The 14,704-nt window shown below is 45.4% G+C and overlaps 1 protein-coding gene across 1 annotated transcript; it reads left to right on the top strand.

Annotated features, from left to right (window-relative positions):
- The first annotated feature begins 160 nt into the window (after positions 1-160).
- Positions 161-3,904, top strand: SLC25A4 (solute carrier family 25 member 4). Its single transcript, XM_079909252.1, has 4 exons — positions 161-384; positions 1,672-2,158; positions 2,681-2,821; positions 3,723-3,904. Exons 1-4 carry the CDS (start codon positions 274-276, stop codon positions 3,878-3,880), a joined length of 897 nt encoding a protein of 298 aa, XP_079765378.1. The 5' UTR covers positions 161-273; the 3' UTR covers positions 3,881-3,904.
- The last annotated feature ends 10,800 nt before the right edge of the window (positions 3,905-14,704 follow it).

Below are 14,704 nucleotides of genomic sequence, written 5' to 3'. Positions count from 1 at the left end.
TTCGCCCCCTTTGCCCTCTGCAGAGGAGGGGGCTGGCAGGGGTGGGGTGGGGTTCCGCGCACCTGTCCAGCCAATGCGCGGGGCGCGCACGGCCCCGGGGTCCCTACTCCTCTCGCGAGAGGCTGGGCGGGGCATATAAGGCCGGCTGCGGGGGGGCGGGGGCACGATCGGCCCCTTCGCGTCGCGCAGGGACAGAGCCGGGGACTCTGTGCCTGGCTAGGCGAAGAGAGCGAGAGAGCGGCTCCCGGAGGCGGTGTGCGCCCGGCTGTCACCATGAGCGACCAGGCTTTGAGCTTCTTGAAGGACTTCTTGGCTGGCGGCGTCGCCGCTGCCATCTCCAAGACCGCGGTTGCCCCCATCGAGAGGGTCAAACTGCTGCTGCAGGTGGAGACCGAGCGGGCGCGAGCGCGGCGAGCTGGGCGCGGGGCGGGGCGCGCGGAGCCCGGGCGAGCTGCGGGGCGAGGGGAAGCGGGGCGCCGCCGAAAATCCGCTGTAGGCCTGGGCCCGGCGCGCGGCCTGCGAGAAGGGGAAGGTGCCCTCTGCTCAGAGTCAGGTCCAGCGTCAGTCAGTAGCGGGTTCCCGGTGTCGGGTGGCGCCCCGCGTGCGGGTGTCTATATATGGAAACCCACCCGGAGTAGGTTGCAGCCAGCCAGATCCTGCTCGGGGACAGCGCGGACACTCAGGCTTCTTGGGTCGGCCTCACCTCTTGATTTTCAAAGCCCCTTGCATCCTCTTACCTGCATCCACCTTTTACAATAAAAACATCAAAATAATAATTATTACTCGAGATTATTACGATGTCCCATGCGCTGTGCTGTAGGCTGACATATCTATTATTCATTCATCTTTGTATGACCTCTGTAAGGTAGGTATTATTTTTCCCCATTTTGCACATAAAGAGATTTTGAGAGACTAAGAAACAATTTTCAGAATAAACTTAGATCGCTTTACTCATCCTTTCCCCAAATCCTTTCCTCCCCAGCCTGGTCTCTGAATGGTTTGTTCTCATCATCCCATGTATCCTTTTTTTTTTTCACTTGCCCAAAAGGCAAGGGTCCCTCCCATGAGGAATTGGGCGTTTTCAATTTGGGAGTCAAAATGATCAGTAACAAGAAAAACCCCAACAAATTGCCCACGGCAACAAACCCCTCAATAATTAATTACTTGGATAATCCTCTTGAAAAATTTCAGGCTTGAATGCCTAGTGGATTCCTTCTCCTGCTGTTAGAACATCTACTACTCAGAGATCCTGGTCTCCGGGGAGACTAGAGAGAGACTGAGGAATTCTCATCTCCTGCCGATCATGTCTGTCAAATCAGAGCAGGTGTCCTTTGGGGCAAGGATCTTTAATCATTTCTATCTCCCAGTAAGCCCCTAGTATAGTTCTGGCACCTACGGAAAAATGCAACAAATAAATGACTCCCTTTATGTAATCAAATCGTCCTTTCTGTTTATTTGGAGCAGAAACTTTTCTCCCAAATGCCCTGATAATTGAGGCAAAATTGGGTTTGGGGGGCGCATTATCCAAGTAGCTAACACATTTACTCAGTATTCATTTGATTTCCCCATACTTTTTAAACAAGGAAATCCAGGAAGTGCAAACCTTGTTCTCCTGTCGTCTTTCCTTCTCTTTGCCCTGCCTGTCCTCCACCACCCTCCTCCCCTCCACAGGTCCAGCATGCCAGCCAACAGATCAGTGCTGAGAAGCAATACAAAGGGATCATTGATTGCGTGGTGAGAATCCCCAAGGAGCAGGGCGTTCTCTCCTTCTGGAGGGGTAACCTGGCCAACGTGATCCGTTACTTCCCCACCCAAGCTCTCAACTTCGCCTTCAAGGACAAGTACAAGCAGATCTTCCTGGGGGGCGTGGACCGGCATAAGCAGTTCTGGCGCTACTTTGCCGGTAACCTGGCTTCCGGTGGGGCAGCTGGAGCCACCTCTCTCTGCTTTGTCTACCCGCTGGACTTTGCTAGGACCAGATTGGCCGCCGACGTGGGCAAGGGTGCTGCCCAGCGTGAGTTCACTGGTCTGGGCAACTGTCTCACCAAGATCTTCAAGTCTGATGGCCTGAGGGGTCTCTACCAGGGTTTCAATGTCTCTGTCCAGGGCATCATTATCTACAGAGCCGCCTACTTTGGAGTCTATGACACGGCCAAGGGTGAGAGAAGGGCATCAGGGGGTGCAGAGCGGGGAGGAGGGTGTGTGCAGAGAGGATCCTGAGAGATCTCTGATAAAGGACTTTGTATTTGTTAATCTTGTTTGTCCCTTGCCCTGGCCTAAACTGAGGCTTCTCAGTGAGGAGGTGTTGAGGCGTGGATCAATAGCTGGGGGATTCTCCTTGTCCTCTGCTGAAACAAACTGGCCTTGAGTTATTCGGCGGGGACGTATGAAGGGGGAGCCCAGCTCCCTCTATCAGTTGCCAAGTTTAACTTGGAGCCACTTCAACATGCCCTGTGCACTACTGCGCACAGCTCTGGCTTTGAGGATCCAGGGAGTGTGCCACCAACTTTTGTTGGCTGCCTGGTTACTCATGAGGCACCCCACGAAGGGCAGACTCTTCTGGAAGGGTAGGGCATGGAGTTGGAGGTGTGGTGGCCTGTTCTCCATCCCCACCTGCTTTTTGCTCAGCTGCTCAGAGGAATCATGTCATGGTCATTTGGTTTCTTGGCTCTTCCCACAGGGATGTTGCCTGACCCCAAGAATGTGCACATTATCGTGAGCTGGATGATTGCCCAGACTGTGACGGCAGTCGCAGGGCTGGTGTCCTACCCTTTTGACACTGTCCGCCGTAGGATGATGATGCAGTCTGGTCGGAAAGGGGGTAAGCCTGAGACCTATCAGAATCTTATTTTTCTGCTCAAGGAGAATACTAGTCAGTGCTCGTTTCAGCCTTCACTATTCTAAGTTGTTAAAATTGTGCTAAGAATTTAGGAAAGAAAGATGATAATGAATCCTCCCCAACATTCTCAACTATTCCTTTAAAAAAAGATTTTTTATTTTTATCAAAGAAATGATAACACCAAAAACGGGATATTTAGAAGTGAACTTAACTAGGTATCTAGCATCATAGAGGCCTTAGGCCCTTTTCCCTTAGAGCCTGGGTGCAGAAACAAGGGAAAGAATTGAAGTAGTCAGCTAATTTATTTAAAAATACTTCTTCTCTTATCTAGTTATTACAAGTATTATTGGGGAGGGTGATTTAACTGGGGGAGAGATGGCCTGAAGCAGTTTGTTGCGATAGGAAACGTTTTGGCTTCCATAGGTTGAAACATATGAAATTGCCATGTTTACAGTAAAAAAACATCGAATGTTGGCCGTTTCTTATGGTTCAACCTAATAATTGCATCTCTTATTTTAACCTTAGGCAGTACAATCTGAGATTAGGCCTCAGTTTTCTCATCCATAACAAAGGGGACCACCCAGCTTAATACTTCCGCTTCGCCCAGCTCCCTTCCTGTTTCTCTGTTTGACTTCTGTGAATTAGCTGGTTCATCACCCCAGTTCTTCAGTTGATCTTGAGTTGAGCTGAAGTAGGAATCACCAGAGACCCTCCCTCAGCAGTTATGCAGGGGGAGGGGACGTCCCGTTGAATGTGCATAGAGCTGGGCGGAAGGCTCAAAGTGACCTTTATAACACTGATGACTATGTGGGCAGATGTCTTTTGGAGGAAAAGTCTCTTTCCCCCAGACTTATGGAGCCCTTACCAACATTTGTTTCCACAGCGGATATTATGTACTCTGGGACAGTGGACTGCTGGAGGAAGATTGCAAAAGACGAAGGACCCAAGGCTTTCTTCAAAGGCGCCTGGTCCAATGTGTTGAGAGGCATGGGCGGTGCTTTTGTATTGGTATTGTATGATGAGATCAAAAAATATGTCTGATGTAATTAAAACTCAAGTTCATTGGTTCCAGATCCATTGTGTGGTTTAATAGACTCTTCCTAGGGGAAGTAAAAAGAAAGATCTGGGATGAAACCAGATTGAAAGGAATACCTCAGGAAAAAGAAAAAAAGGCTTCATTGAGTATTCATTAAACCACAAATGTATTTTGTATTTATTTTACATTTAAATTCCCACAGCAAATAGAAAAGAACTTATCATACTTATATAATTAACTGAAGACACAATAATGAATAACTGAAGGTGAAATGTCAGTAAAGACCACTTAATGCACGATATTTTACTGAATTCTTAACTGCCAAATGGATTAAAATCATAAGACCATCCATCTTATTTTCTAGCATGACTCATTTATAACTCCGTGGCCAAGCTTCTAAATGTCAGATATTATACTGTGTATCATGTGAGCACCTACAGGGCTTAAAGTTCTGGTTTTCAAACTGAAATAGGTTATGCCGTCTCTCTTCACCTTACCTCCTACGATGCTGCTGTAGACTCCTAGTGGTAACACGGATCGTAGCTTCTATAATCTTACCTTACTTTATGCACTTTCATACTGTCTTCAGGAACTCTGAGGTTCCACTAAAAGCTTTAAATCACAGTTTCAAGAGCTTTGCATAATTAGGAAGTGCTCTGTATTTGTGCCTTTAGAGAATTGTGATGCTTGGAATTTTATGACTGGTAGACAGTATTCACTGAAAATCAGTTAGCAAGCTGGTATTTAATGCCTGTTAGGTCCTGTGGAAGATACAAAAAGGCAGGAGCCTATTCTGAAAAAAGCTTAAGTGGGGTTAGGAGAGAGGAGTGACATGGCATTGTTCGATAATGTAATGTTCAATACAGTGAATCCTGGCTGAGTAGGGACTAGAAGCCGGGAGATGAACTGGTGGGGCGGGGGGGGGGGGGGTGGTGGTAGAAGGTGGACCTTGAAAGAAAATAACTAGATTTAAATACGTGAGTATAGAAAGTATATGCCAGCACTTCTTTTCAGCAACAATTTATCAAGACCTAGAGGAAAAGGCAGTTTTGGATTTGGCTCTCATAAACCTGTTTGCGAGAGGAAAGGAAGCATTACTGGTGCAGAAGAGCACGCGGTTCATATGGCCCTTGCTTGCTGGGAGTGACCTGGAGGAAACAAGTCCCTACCTGCTGGCGAAGCCTGGAGGGCAGGCACGTGTCTTTTGTGGTTCTCCTGACAGGTGGTTGAAGGGCATCTCGGTACCCTCTGTGTTTTTGTTTTTGGCTGCAGGACCTTAGTTCCCCGACAAGGGATTGAACCCAGGCCATGGCAGTGAAAGCGCAGCGTCCTGACCACTGGACCGCCAGGGAAGTCCCGGTACCCTCTGTTCTTTACCCTTCTTCCCAATCTCTTCTCCTTACTCCCGCCGTCCCCGGTAAAAAATCGGCTGCCTCATTTCACTGTAGTAACTAAGGTCTGTGTTTGGCCACCTCCAAGGTTACATCCTTCCTAATCTAGCAGTTGTCTCTGCCACTGGAAAAGGCCAGAGAGCTAAAAAGAAAGTCTCTTAAGGCCATCTCGAGGCCAGGCCACAAACGCTGGCTGTTAGGCGCCTTCTGGATACCTTGTCCTCATTGGCTTTCCAATGCTAAGGATGAAAGAAACGGCCCAAGTTCTGTTGCTGATGGAGAGAAAAGAAAAGCAGGGCAGGCTAGGAGGACAAATACTTTTGTGAAGTATATCTCAAAGTAAGGCCAGCCCTTTGAGTATTTTCAAGCCTAAGAGTTAGCCGGGGGTGCGGGATGTGGGGTATGAGAAGCAGGTGGGCCGTGTGAGCAGTGAGTGAACAGCGGGCCCTCCCTGGCAGGAGCGGAAGTGGAGAAGGGGACTGAACCTTTATTAGTGTCACTATCCCCCTTCTGCACGTGACCCAGACGTTGGCCTCCTCCATCCCTGTGAGTGTTATCCCTGAGGCATCGGGAGCGGAGATTTGTGTAAGGAGCCTGTGGAATCCGTCCTCAGCCCAGCTCCTGAGCACACCCAGAACCCCCAGACCCCTCAGCCTCTGACAGGCAGTATCTCTGCTTACTGTCCTAGCTCTGCAGTCTTCTCACCGTGCAGAGCTGTCAGGCTTGAAGGTCTGGAGGGTTGGGAAGTGTTTAAAGTAACAGCTGGGAATGGAGTGTCCCGCCCCCAGGGATTCCTGACTAGCCCTCTTTCCTGCAGAGCTCTCTCCCTAAATGCACCCCTTCTCTTACTAGCACCCCCAATAAGCCCTTTTCATTTTTTATGGATATTCTTCCTAAAAGCCTCACTTATGGGTTTCTTCTGTCTTTTTAGCCACCTTATTTTGTATTTTGAGTGTATGGGAAAAAGTATGGAGGCTGACAGAGAAGAAGGCAGCTCATAAGGGTAACTTTGACAGAAAGCTCGCCTCCATGGTTTGTGTTTAAACCTCAATTAACTGAATAATGGCTTCCATTCTGTTTTACTTTGTGTAGAATATGGACCATAAACTGTGCTGAGGCAAAATTTAAAAACACCTACAGCGTGCAACGCAAACTCAGGACAGTAATCATCTTTTTCACTGCCTTGTGCCTGGGACATGGGTGGTGTTTGATACGTATTTGTTGAATGCAAGAATGAATGAGGAAAAGGTGCATCTGAAAAAAACATAGAGAACCTGGGGAGTATTTGGGGAAAGTCGAGTCCTCCAGTTGGGTGGGATCTTTTTTTTTTTTTTTTTTTTTTGCGGTATGTGGGCCTCTCACTGTTGTGGCCTCTCCCATTGCGGAGCACAGGCTCCGGATGCGCAGGCTCAGCGGCCATGGCTCACAGGCCCAGCCGCTCCGTGGCATGTGGGATCTTCCCGGACCGGTCACGAACCCGCGTCTCCTGCATCGGCAGGCGGACTCTCAACCACTGTGCCACCAGGGAAGCCCCCAGTTGGGTGGGATCTTGAACACACAGAGGGTAGTAAGTGGACAACCACGTTGGGGTCATGTATTGACCCCAATATAATGTTATGGATGAAAATTTATGGCTGCCTTAAATTCAAATTTCAAGTCCTTAAATACAATTTTACAAAATCTATCATGCCATAAATTCCTTTCATTTTTCTGCTTCTCTTGAATATCAGTTTTTATCAGTGCATGAAAAAGTACACTTGTTCCTCATTTGCAGACTCCATATTTGCAAATTAGACTCCTCTCTAAAATTTATTTCTAACCCCTGTGTGTTCATTCTTGGACATGAACAGAGCAATGAAAAACTTGCCTGACACGTGTCTTCCCAGCTGAGGTCAAACTAGTCCATGACCTGCCTTCGTGATTCCGCTCTGCTCCCACTCCAAAAACGGGGCCTTTCGTGACCTATTCAGTGCCATGTTTTTCACCCTTTTTGTGCTTTCTGTTGGTGATTTCATTGTTTCAAATGGCCCCAAAGCGTAGTGATGAAGTGATGTCCAGGGTTTCTAAGTGCTGGAAGGCTGTGCTGTGCCTTATGGAGGAGATATGTGTGTTAGGTGAGCTTCCTTCAGGCCTGAGTGCTGTTGGCCATGAGTTTAATGTTAATGGATCAACCATATATATTAAGTATGTGGCTTTAAACACAAACACACGTAAAACAAGGTTATGTATTGGTTGGTTGACAAAAATGTGACCAGAAGCTCAAAGGAACCTAACCTGTATTTCCTTTAGGAGCAGTGAACCAGTATTTGCTAATTCAGTGTTCCTGCTAACACTGTAGGACATGATTACCACAAATAATGAGAATCTACTGTTTTATAATTGTTAAGGTACAGTGTATGTATTAAGGTTACCTATGTCTCATAAGACATTTTGTAGAATATAATTTTTCTGTATTCTATTCATTTTTAATTCTTGTAGCCCTTTACTAGAGCATCTTTAAACCTTTTATTGTAGCTCAGTTTCCCTATTTCTTGCAGTTTCTTGCAAATATGGATGAGCCAAACATTACTGAGTGACACTCTATGGTCTCACACGTGCCTGGATGCTGTGGCAGATCCAAAAGCATGATGGGGTTTCTGCCCTCAAGGATTGTCTTTTGCTTTATTTGGGATGTAAAACACGGACTAAAGTCAATACCTGAGACCATATGACTTAAGTACCAAACCACATGATATATAATCTAAAGTCAGTGCTTCCTAAGCTTTCTCTAAAGCCTATTTTAGTAATCCAAATACGATGTGATAAAGGTGTGGATTAGAGTGATGGCAGTGAAAATGAGGAATATGTTATATTTTGAAGAATGACAGGACATAATTCAGACACTGAAGAAAAATGTTAATAAGAATGCTGAGCTTTAATGTTTGAGAAAAAAATGACACTACCCTGATGGCAACAGAAGTTAGGAGGCAGCACTTGGGAAGGTCAGTGACTTCAGTTTTGGATATAAGGATTCTGAAGTAACTGAAAACATCTAAAAGGGACCCTAAAAGTAAAGGACTATGTAAAAGTAAAGGAAAGAAGACTAGATAGAAATTTGGAAACTATCTTAAATGTAGCATTTTTTTGTAAACAGTCCTTAAGAATCAATAAAATGAGTAAGTATAAAAACAACAGAGAAGGGACTTCCCTGCTGGCACAGTGGTTAAGAATCCGCCTGCCAATGCAGGGGACATGGGTTCGATCCCTGGTCCGGGAATATCCCACATGCCGCAGAGCAACTAAGCCCGTGTGCCACAAATACTGAGCCTGCACTCTACAGCCCGTGAGCCGCAACTACTGAGCCCGCGTGCTGCAACTACTGAAGTCTGCGTGCCTAGAGCTCGTGCTCCGCAACAAGGGAAACCACAGCAATAAGACCACGCACCACAATGAAGAGTGGCCCCCGCTCGCCGCAACTAGAGAAAGCCCGCACGCAGCAACAAAGACCCAACGCAGCCAAAAATCAATCAATAAAATTAAAAACAAAAAACAACAACAGAGAAGATGCCCGAGATGGCCTTAAAGAAGAGTCACCGCCATTAGGGGTTGGAGAGACAGGTGCTAGAACAAGTCATCAGGCAAAACCCAGGGAAAGAATTGAGGTAACCCATGTGGCATCAAAGTAAAGTAGAGGATTATTTCAAAGAGGGCCAATAATAGCCAGTGCCCCAGAGTGGTCAGAAAAGAAGGAGGTAGAGAGAAAGGTCTTGGGATTTGGCAAGGAGGGAGCCATCAGTGACCTGAACGGATTCAGTATGGTGCTGATGAGGTAAGACAGCCTTTTTAAGAGGTTATGGAGGGAGTGGGGAGTGGGGCAGAAGGGGGACAACACATATTCACCCCTCACACCTGAGCACACGCCAAGGCAGCAAGTCAGGCACTGGAGCCAAAGTTAATGCCAGACTGACCCAGTCCCTGTCACTGAGGAGGAGTCTTAACAGAGGAAAGAAGAATGTAAATAAGGAACTGCAGTAACTTAGAGACTCCAAGTCCCACAACAGAGGGTTGGTAAGAGAGAAAAACCAAGTGATGGGTTATTGGGTGAATGTGGCAGGCCTGCAGCGAGATGTCAGAGGATTCAGAGTACACACCCTTGGGCTTCTGGAACCCAGTGGACCAGGGGAGACAGGTGGCAGCCAAGGTGGAAGGACCCCTGTGTACAAAGAAAGAATTCTCACACAGCATTCTCAATTTAGTACAAAGAAATAAAAACAGGGTAGTAGCCAGAGGCTCGGTTAGACAAAGGGAATTTTTGCCCCCAAATCTGGAAGATGGGCTCATTTGAAGCCCAATGACTAAGAGGACAGAGAACGGTAAGAATAAAGGGAATGGTAAGCATGGACACAATTGTTTTAGCTTAACCACCAGTCCTTTCATACCAGCATGTGAATACCTACACTGTGCTAGAGCCAGAGAACATACAATTCCAGTAAAACGTGATGTCTGCCCTTAGGGAATTTATAGTCTGGGGGGAGGCTGAGCTTAAGGAAGGCTGAAAGGGTCTGTGGGCGTGATGAGAAGTGAGGCTAAATAATGAAGCGCTTAGTGGGCTCTTCTGAAGAACTTCCATTTTTCTACAACAGTCTCTCGAGAGCCGTTGAACTTTTAAAGCAAGGAAGTGACGTGATCAAGTTTCCGCTTCAGCACTTTGGCAGCAGCGTGGAGAAGGGATTGGGGGCAAGGAGACAGCAGTGGAGGTGAGAAACGATTACCTGGAATCAAAGCGATAACAGCAGGATGACGTGAGGACCTGCAGTGGGTTTACAAGGGGTAGAGAGTGAGCACGGGGGAAGAGGCTGGGGTTATTCCCGGGACTCAGTCACTGGTGGGAACCAGACGAATGGGGATCACGGCCACCACCACCCTCAACCCTGGGGGGGCTAAGGGGGGGATGAGAAAACGGGGCTGCTTCATCTGACAGCTGCCCAGACCCCTCCAGGCTCAAGACTAACGCGACTCATTGGGCAGTTTCACTGTAACATCGAAGAATCCTCTCTCAAAGGACAGTGTATTTATGATTCGTAAAGGATTTCCATACTGGCAGACCAGGTAATGCCAACCAGTGGTCTCTCTGCAAACGACTAGAAAAAGGGTTCAAACTATTTAAAAGAAAAATTTGCTTGAAGGCAGCGGGGAGCTAACAGGGCATGGGAAATTGGGGCCAAGATTTTGGGGAAGACATCCTGAGAAAAGAGTCTGGTGTTCGGGGTCCATTTCCCCAGGAGGTGGGAGGTGTCTGAAAGTCGTGGAAATATGGCTGGAAGGCTGAGAACTAGAAAGTGATTCTGAGAGCCTCTCAGGGAGGGAAGCGGGGCCTGCCCAGGGAGGGAAGCCCTGGGAGCCCTCCTGCAGCAGGAAGAGGGAACCGGAGACCCGCTGGCCCTGCAGTCGCTGATGCCGGCCTTCAGTCCATCTCGTCCCTTTAGCTGGATTAGGGAGGTTTGGGATTGTGAGCACCCCTGCTCCCTGCCAGAAGCAAAAGTAAATGTCGTCTGCAAGAAAATATCATCCAGAGCAAAGGGTCAACAAATGTTTTCTCTGAAGGACAAGGTAGTAAATATTTCAGGCTGTGGTGGTCAGATGGTCTTTGACACAGCACAGTTCTGCCCTATTGCAAAAGCAGCCCTGGGTAAGACAAATGAACCCAGTGTGGCTGGTCCATAAAACTTCATGTACAGACACTGAAATGTGAATTCCATATAATATTCACACATCACAAAATATTCTTTTGACTTAAAAAACCATTTAAAAAGGTAAAAGCCACAAACATGGGCTCTGGGCTGCTGAATTTGGCTAATGTGCTGTAAGTCGCTGAACCCTGATCTAGATAGAGCTTCTAGTTTTTCCTACAATTTTTCATATGAACTAAACCAAAACCACAAATATAACTTTAAAACATCCTATAAAAATATATTCTAAAGGGCCATGGTGTAAAAAGTGGAAATCAGAAGGGCAACTCAAAAATATTTTGAACTTGAAAATAAAAATACCATGTTATCAAAACTTGTGGGAAACAGCTAAAGCTATGCTAAGAAGAAATTTATAGCCTTTGATGCATCTATTGGAAAAGAAGGGCTGAAAATCAATGAACTATACATCCATTCCAAGAAGTTTAAAAAATAACAGCAAATTAAACCCAAAGAATAAAGCTGGAAGTAAATAACTAAAGTAATAGAATTAATGAAAAAAGAGACAATCAACAGTGCCAGGTGAACTGCATATTTAAGTGTGAAAGGCAAAACTTTTAGAAGATAACTGAGCAGCATTTTTTCATGTCCTCGGGTAAATGAAAATGTATAAAGCCCAACATTTTAAAAAGTACTAATCATGCAAGAAAAGACTGACAAACTGGACTAAACTAAAATTAAGAATTTCTGTTCAGAGACACGATTTATAGTGAAAAGGCAAGCCAGACTGGGAGAAATTTTTTGTAACATGACTCCACTGGGACTGATCATATCCAGAACACATAACTGCTCCTGTAACAAGAAAAAGACATCCAACCAACAGAAAAACAGGCCAAAAGCTTGAAAAGGTACCTTACAAAAGATATCCCAGGGCTTCCCTGGTGGCGCAGTGGTTGAGAGTCCGCCTGCCGATGCAGGGGACACGGGTTCGTGCCCCGGTTCAGGAAGATCCCACATGCCGTGGAGCGGCTGGGCCCGTGAGCCATGGCTGCTGAGCCTGCGCATCCGGAGCCTGTGCTCCGCAACAGGAGAGGCCATGGCAGTGAGAGGCCCGCGTACTGCAAAAAAAAAAAAAAACAAACATATCCCAGTGGCCAATGTTCAATCTTATTAGCCAGAGTAATGCAGTTAAAAAAAAAAAAAAAAAAAAAAATCACAAGATAGGGACTTCCCCAGCAGTCCAGTGGTTGACCCTGCCTTCCAATGCAGGGGGTGCGGGTTTGATCCCTGGTTGGGGAACTCAGATCCCACATGCCGAGGGGTGTGGCCAAAAATTAAAAAAAAAAAATTTACAAGATACCATTACATACACACCTAAATGGTTAAACCTTAAAAACAACCAACACTAAATATGAGTGAGGATATGGAACTACAGGAACTAATACACTTCTGCAAGAGCGTAAGCTGGTACATTCACTCTGGGAAACTCTGGCACTATCTATCGAATATGTAGACTGCACAGCAACTCCACTCCTAAGCATGGGCCCCACCAAAATGCACGCGCAGGTCAAGGCACATCTACCGAAATCTTTGTACTGGCATTACTTATAATAGTCAAAACCTGGAAACCACTTGAAATGTCCATCAGCCACAGGCTGGATAAATGGATCGTGGTATAGTCATACATTAGAATACTACACAGAAATGAGCACCGACGAATTACAGCCACAGGCGACGACGTGGAAGAATCTCACAAATGTAAGTACATTCAGCAAAAGCACTGAGACACAAAAGAATATAATTCCATTCGTATGACATTCAAAAACAGGCAAAACCACACAATGGTGTTAAAAGTTAAGCCGGTGGTTACCTTCTGGCAGGCAGAGAGGATTGTAACAGGGAGGGATCCCCACGGGATCTCATGAGTTCGCCCCACAGGCCCACTGAATTCGGGAGAAGGTGGTGAAAATCACAGCCCAAGAGGTGCAGACAAATGACTCGAGAAAAGTGGTCAATAAATTGATTCCAGACAGCACTGGACAAGACACAGAGAGGCTTGCCAGCCTATTTATCTGCTCCATGAAGACTTGTTAGAAAAGTAAAAATGCTGAAAAAGCCCACGTTTGAACTGGGAAAACTCATGGAGCTTCAAGGTGAAGGGAGCAATTCTGGACAAGCTTGGGGATGAGGGAGGTGAAAGAGCTGGTGGAGATGAACCACCAGTCCAAGAATCTGTTTAAAACTCAGATTCTGGGGCTTCCCTGGTGGCGCAGTGGTTGAGAATCTGCCTGCCAATGCAGGGGACACGGGTTCGAGCCCTGGTCTGGGAAGATCCCACATGCCGCGGAGCAACTGGGCCCGTGAGCCACAGCTACTGAACCTGCACGTCTGGAGCCTGTGCTCCGCAACAAGAGAGGCCGCGACAGTGAGTGGCCCCCGCTCTCCGCAACTAGAGAAAGCCCTCGCACAGAAATTAAGACCCAAGACAGCCAGCATAAATAAATAAGTAAATAAATAAATTTATTAAAAAAAAAACTCAGACTCTGAATGATGACAAATAAAAAATCTCATTTGTGAAAAAGAAGTCGGGGGGGCAGATCTTGTGAGTTCTTGGCAATATTCTAACTCTTGATCTGGTTAGTGGTGACCCAGCAGTTTGCTCTGTGACATGAGTTGTACATTTGTTTTGTGCCCCTTTCTGTATTTCTGTAATACTTAAACAGCTATCAACAAAATCTATGGAATGTCATTTTCTTGTGGATATTCACCTCAAAGACCACATTCCTCTCTCATTCCCCGAAATATAATTTAAAATGAAATCTTCTCAAATTAACAGTAGAATTAGGTTTTTCTAGTTTGTATACCTAACTACATGGGAAGCAGATATGTTTGCTTAATTCGGGATATTTTCTTCATGAAACATAAAGATTCTCATAATGAAATAAAGAAACCAAAGCATACTCAAAACTTGGAGATCAGCTATAATCCCCAAATATATGAAATAAATGTAACGTGATTTTTGGTGAAGACTATCTTTGTAACATACATACTCTAAGAATTTCAAACCTTAATTTTTAATCATTTTTTTCGTGACTAGCCAAATTCTTTTACTATAATGGTGGATACAAAATTAGGTTCATAGGAAAAAACCCCGTGTCTCATTAAATTATAGTAAAATAATGACATGTTACCTTGTAAATTTTACTTTGTAGAGCAGTAAAACCTTAAAAATATCTAGAACAAACAGTGCAATTTACCTGAACTTACAAACTGGATTCTGAAATAGAGACACAGAACATTAAGACTGTATTATGGTGGCTCCGGAAATATCTCTAAGTGGACTAAAAAACAGTCACCAGAATTTTAGAACCGAACAAAATTTTCTGCTGTAATGTAATCTTATTTGCTATAAGCATCCTTTAACTTCCTAGTTGAGAGCTCAAATACACTACAGCAGAACTACTCAGTGATTTACTCCAAAGGCATTGTTATTTAACCCTCATCAAAAAAATTCCTGTTTTAGCAGCAACTTTTAAAAAGAGTATTTCTTATCATTCATAATACATATATTACATATGAAATGTTGATGTGAACTTTTTAAAAAACACTGCTTCAAGCTATAAAAGAGTGTTGTAGCATCATAACAATTTTACAGGACAAATTAGATGATGTGGTTTGATGAGATGAGGATCAAGAATGTAATTTCTTTTTTAAAATTTATTTTATTTTTGGCTGCGTTGGGTCTTCGTTACTGTGCGTGGGCTTTCTCTAG

The sequence above is a fragment of the Stenella coeruleoalba genome (assembly GCF_951394435.1).
Source record: "Stenella coeruleoalba genome assembly, chromosome: 21".
NCBI classification, from domain to species: Eukaryota; Metazoa; Chordata; class Mammalia; order Artiodactyla; family Delphinidae; genus Stenella; species Stenella coeruleoalba.
Note: the sequence above shows the minus strand (reverse complement) of the source record. Positions and strands in the feature narration are given on the sequence as shown.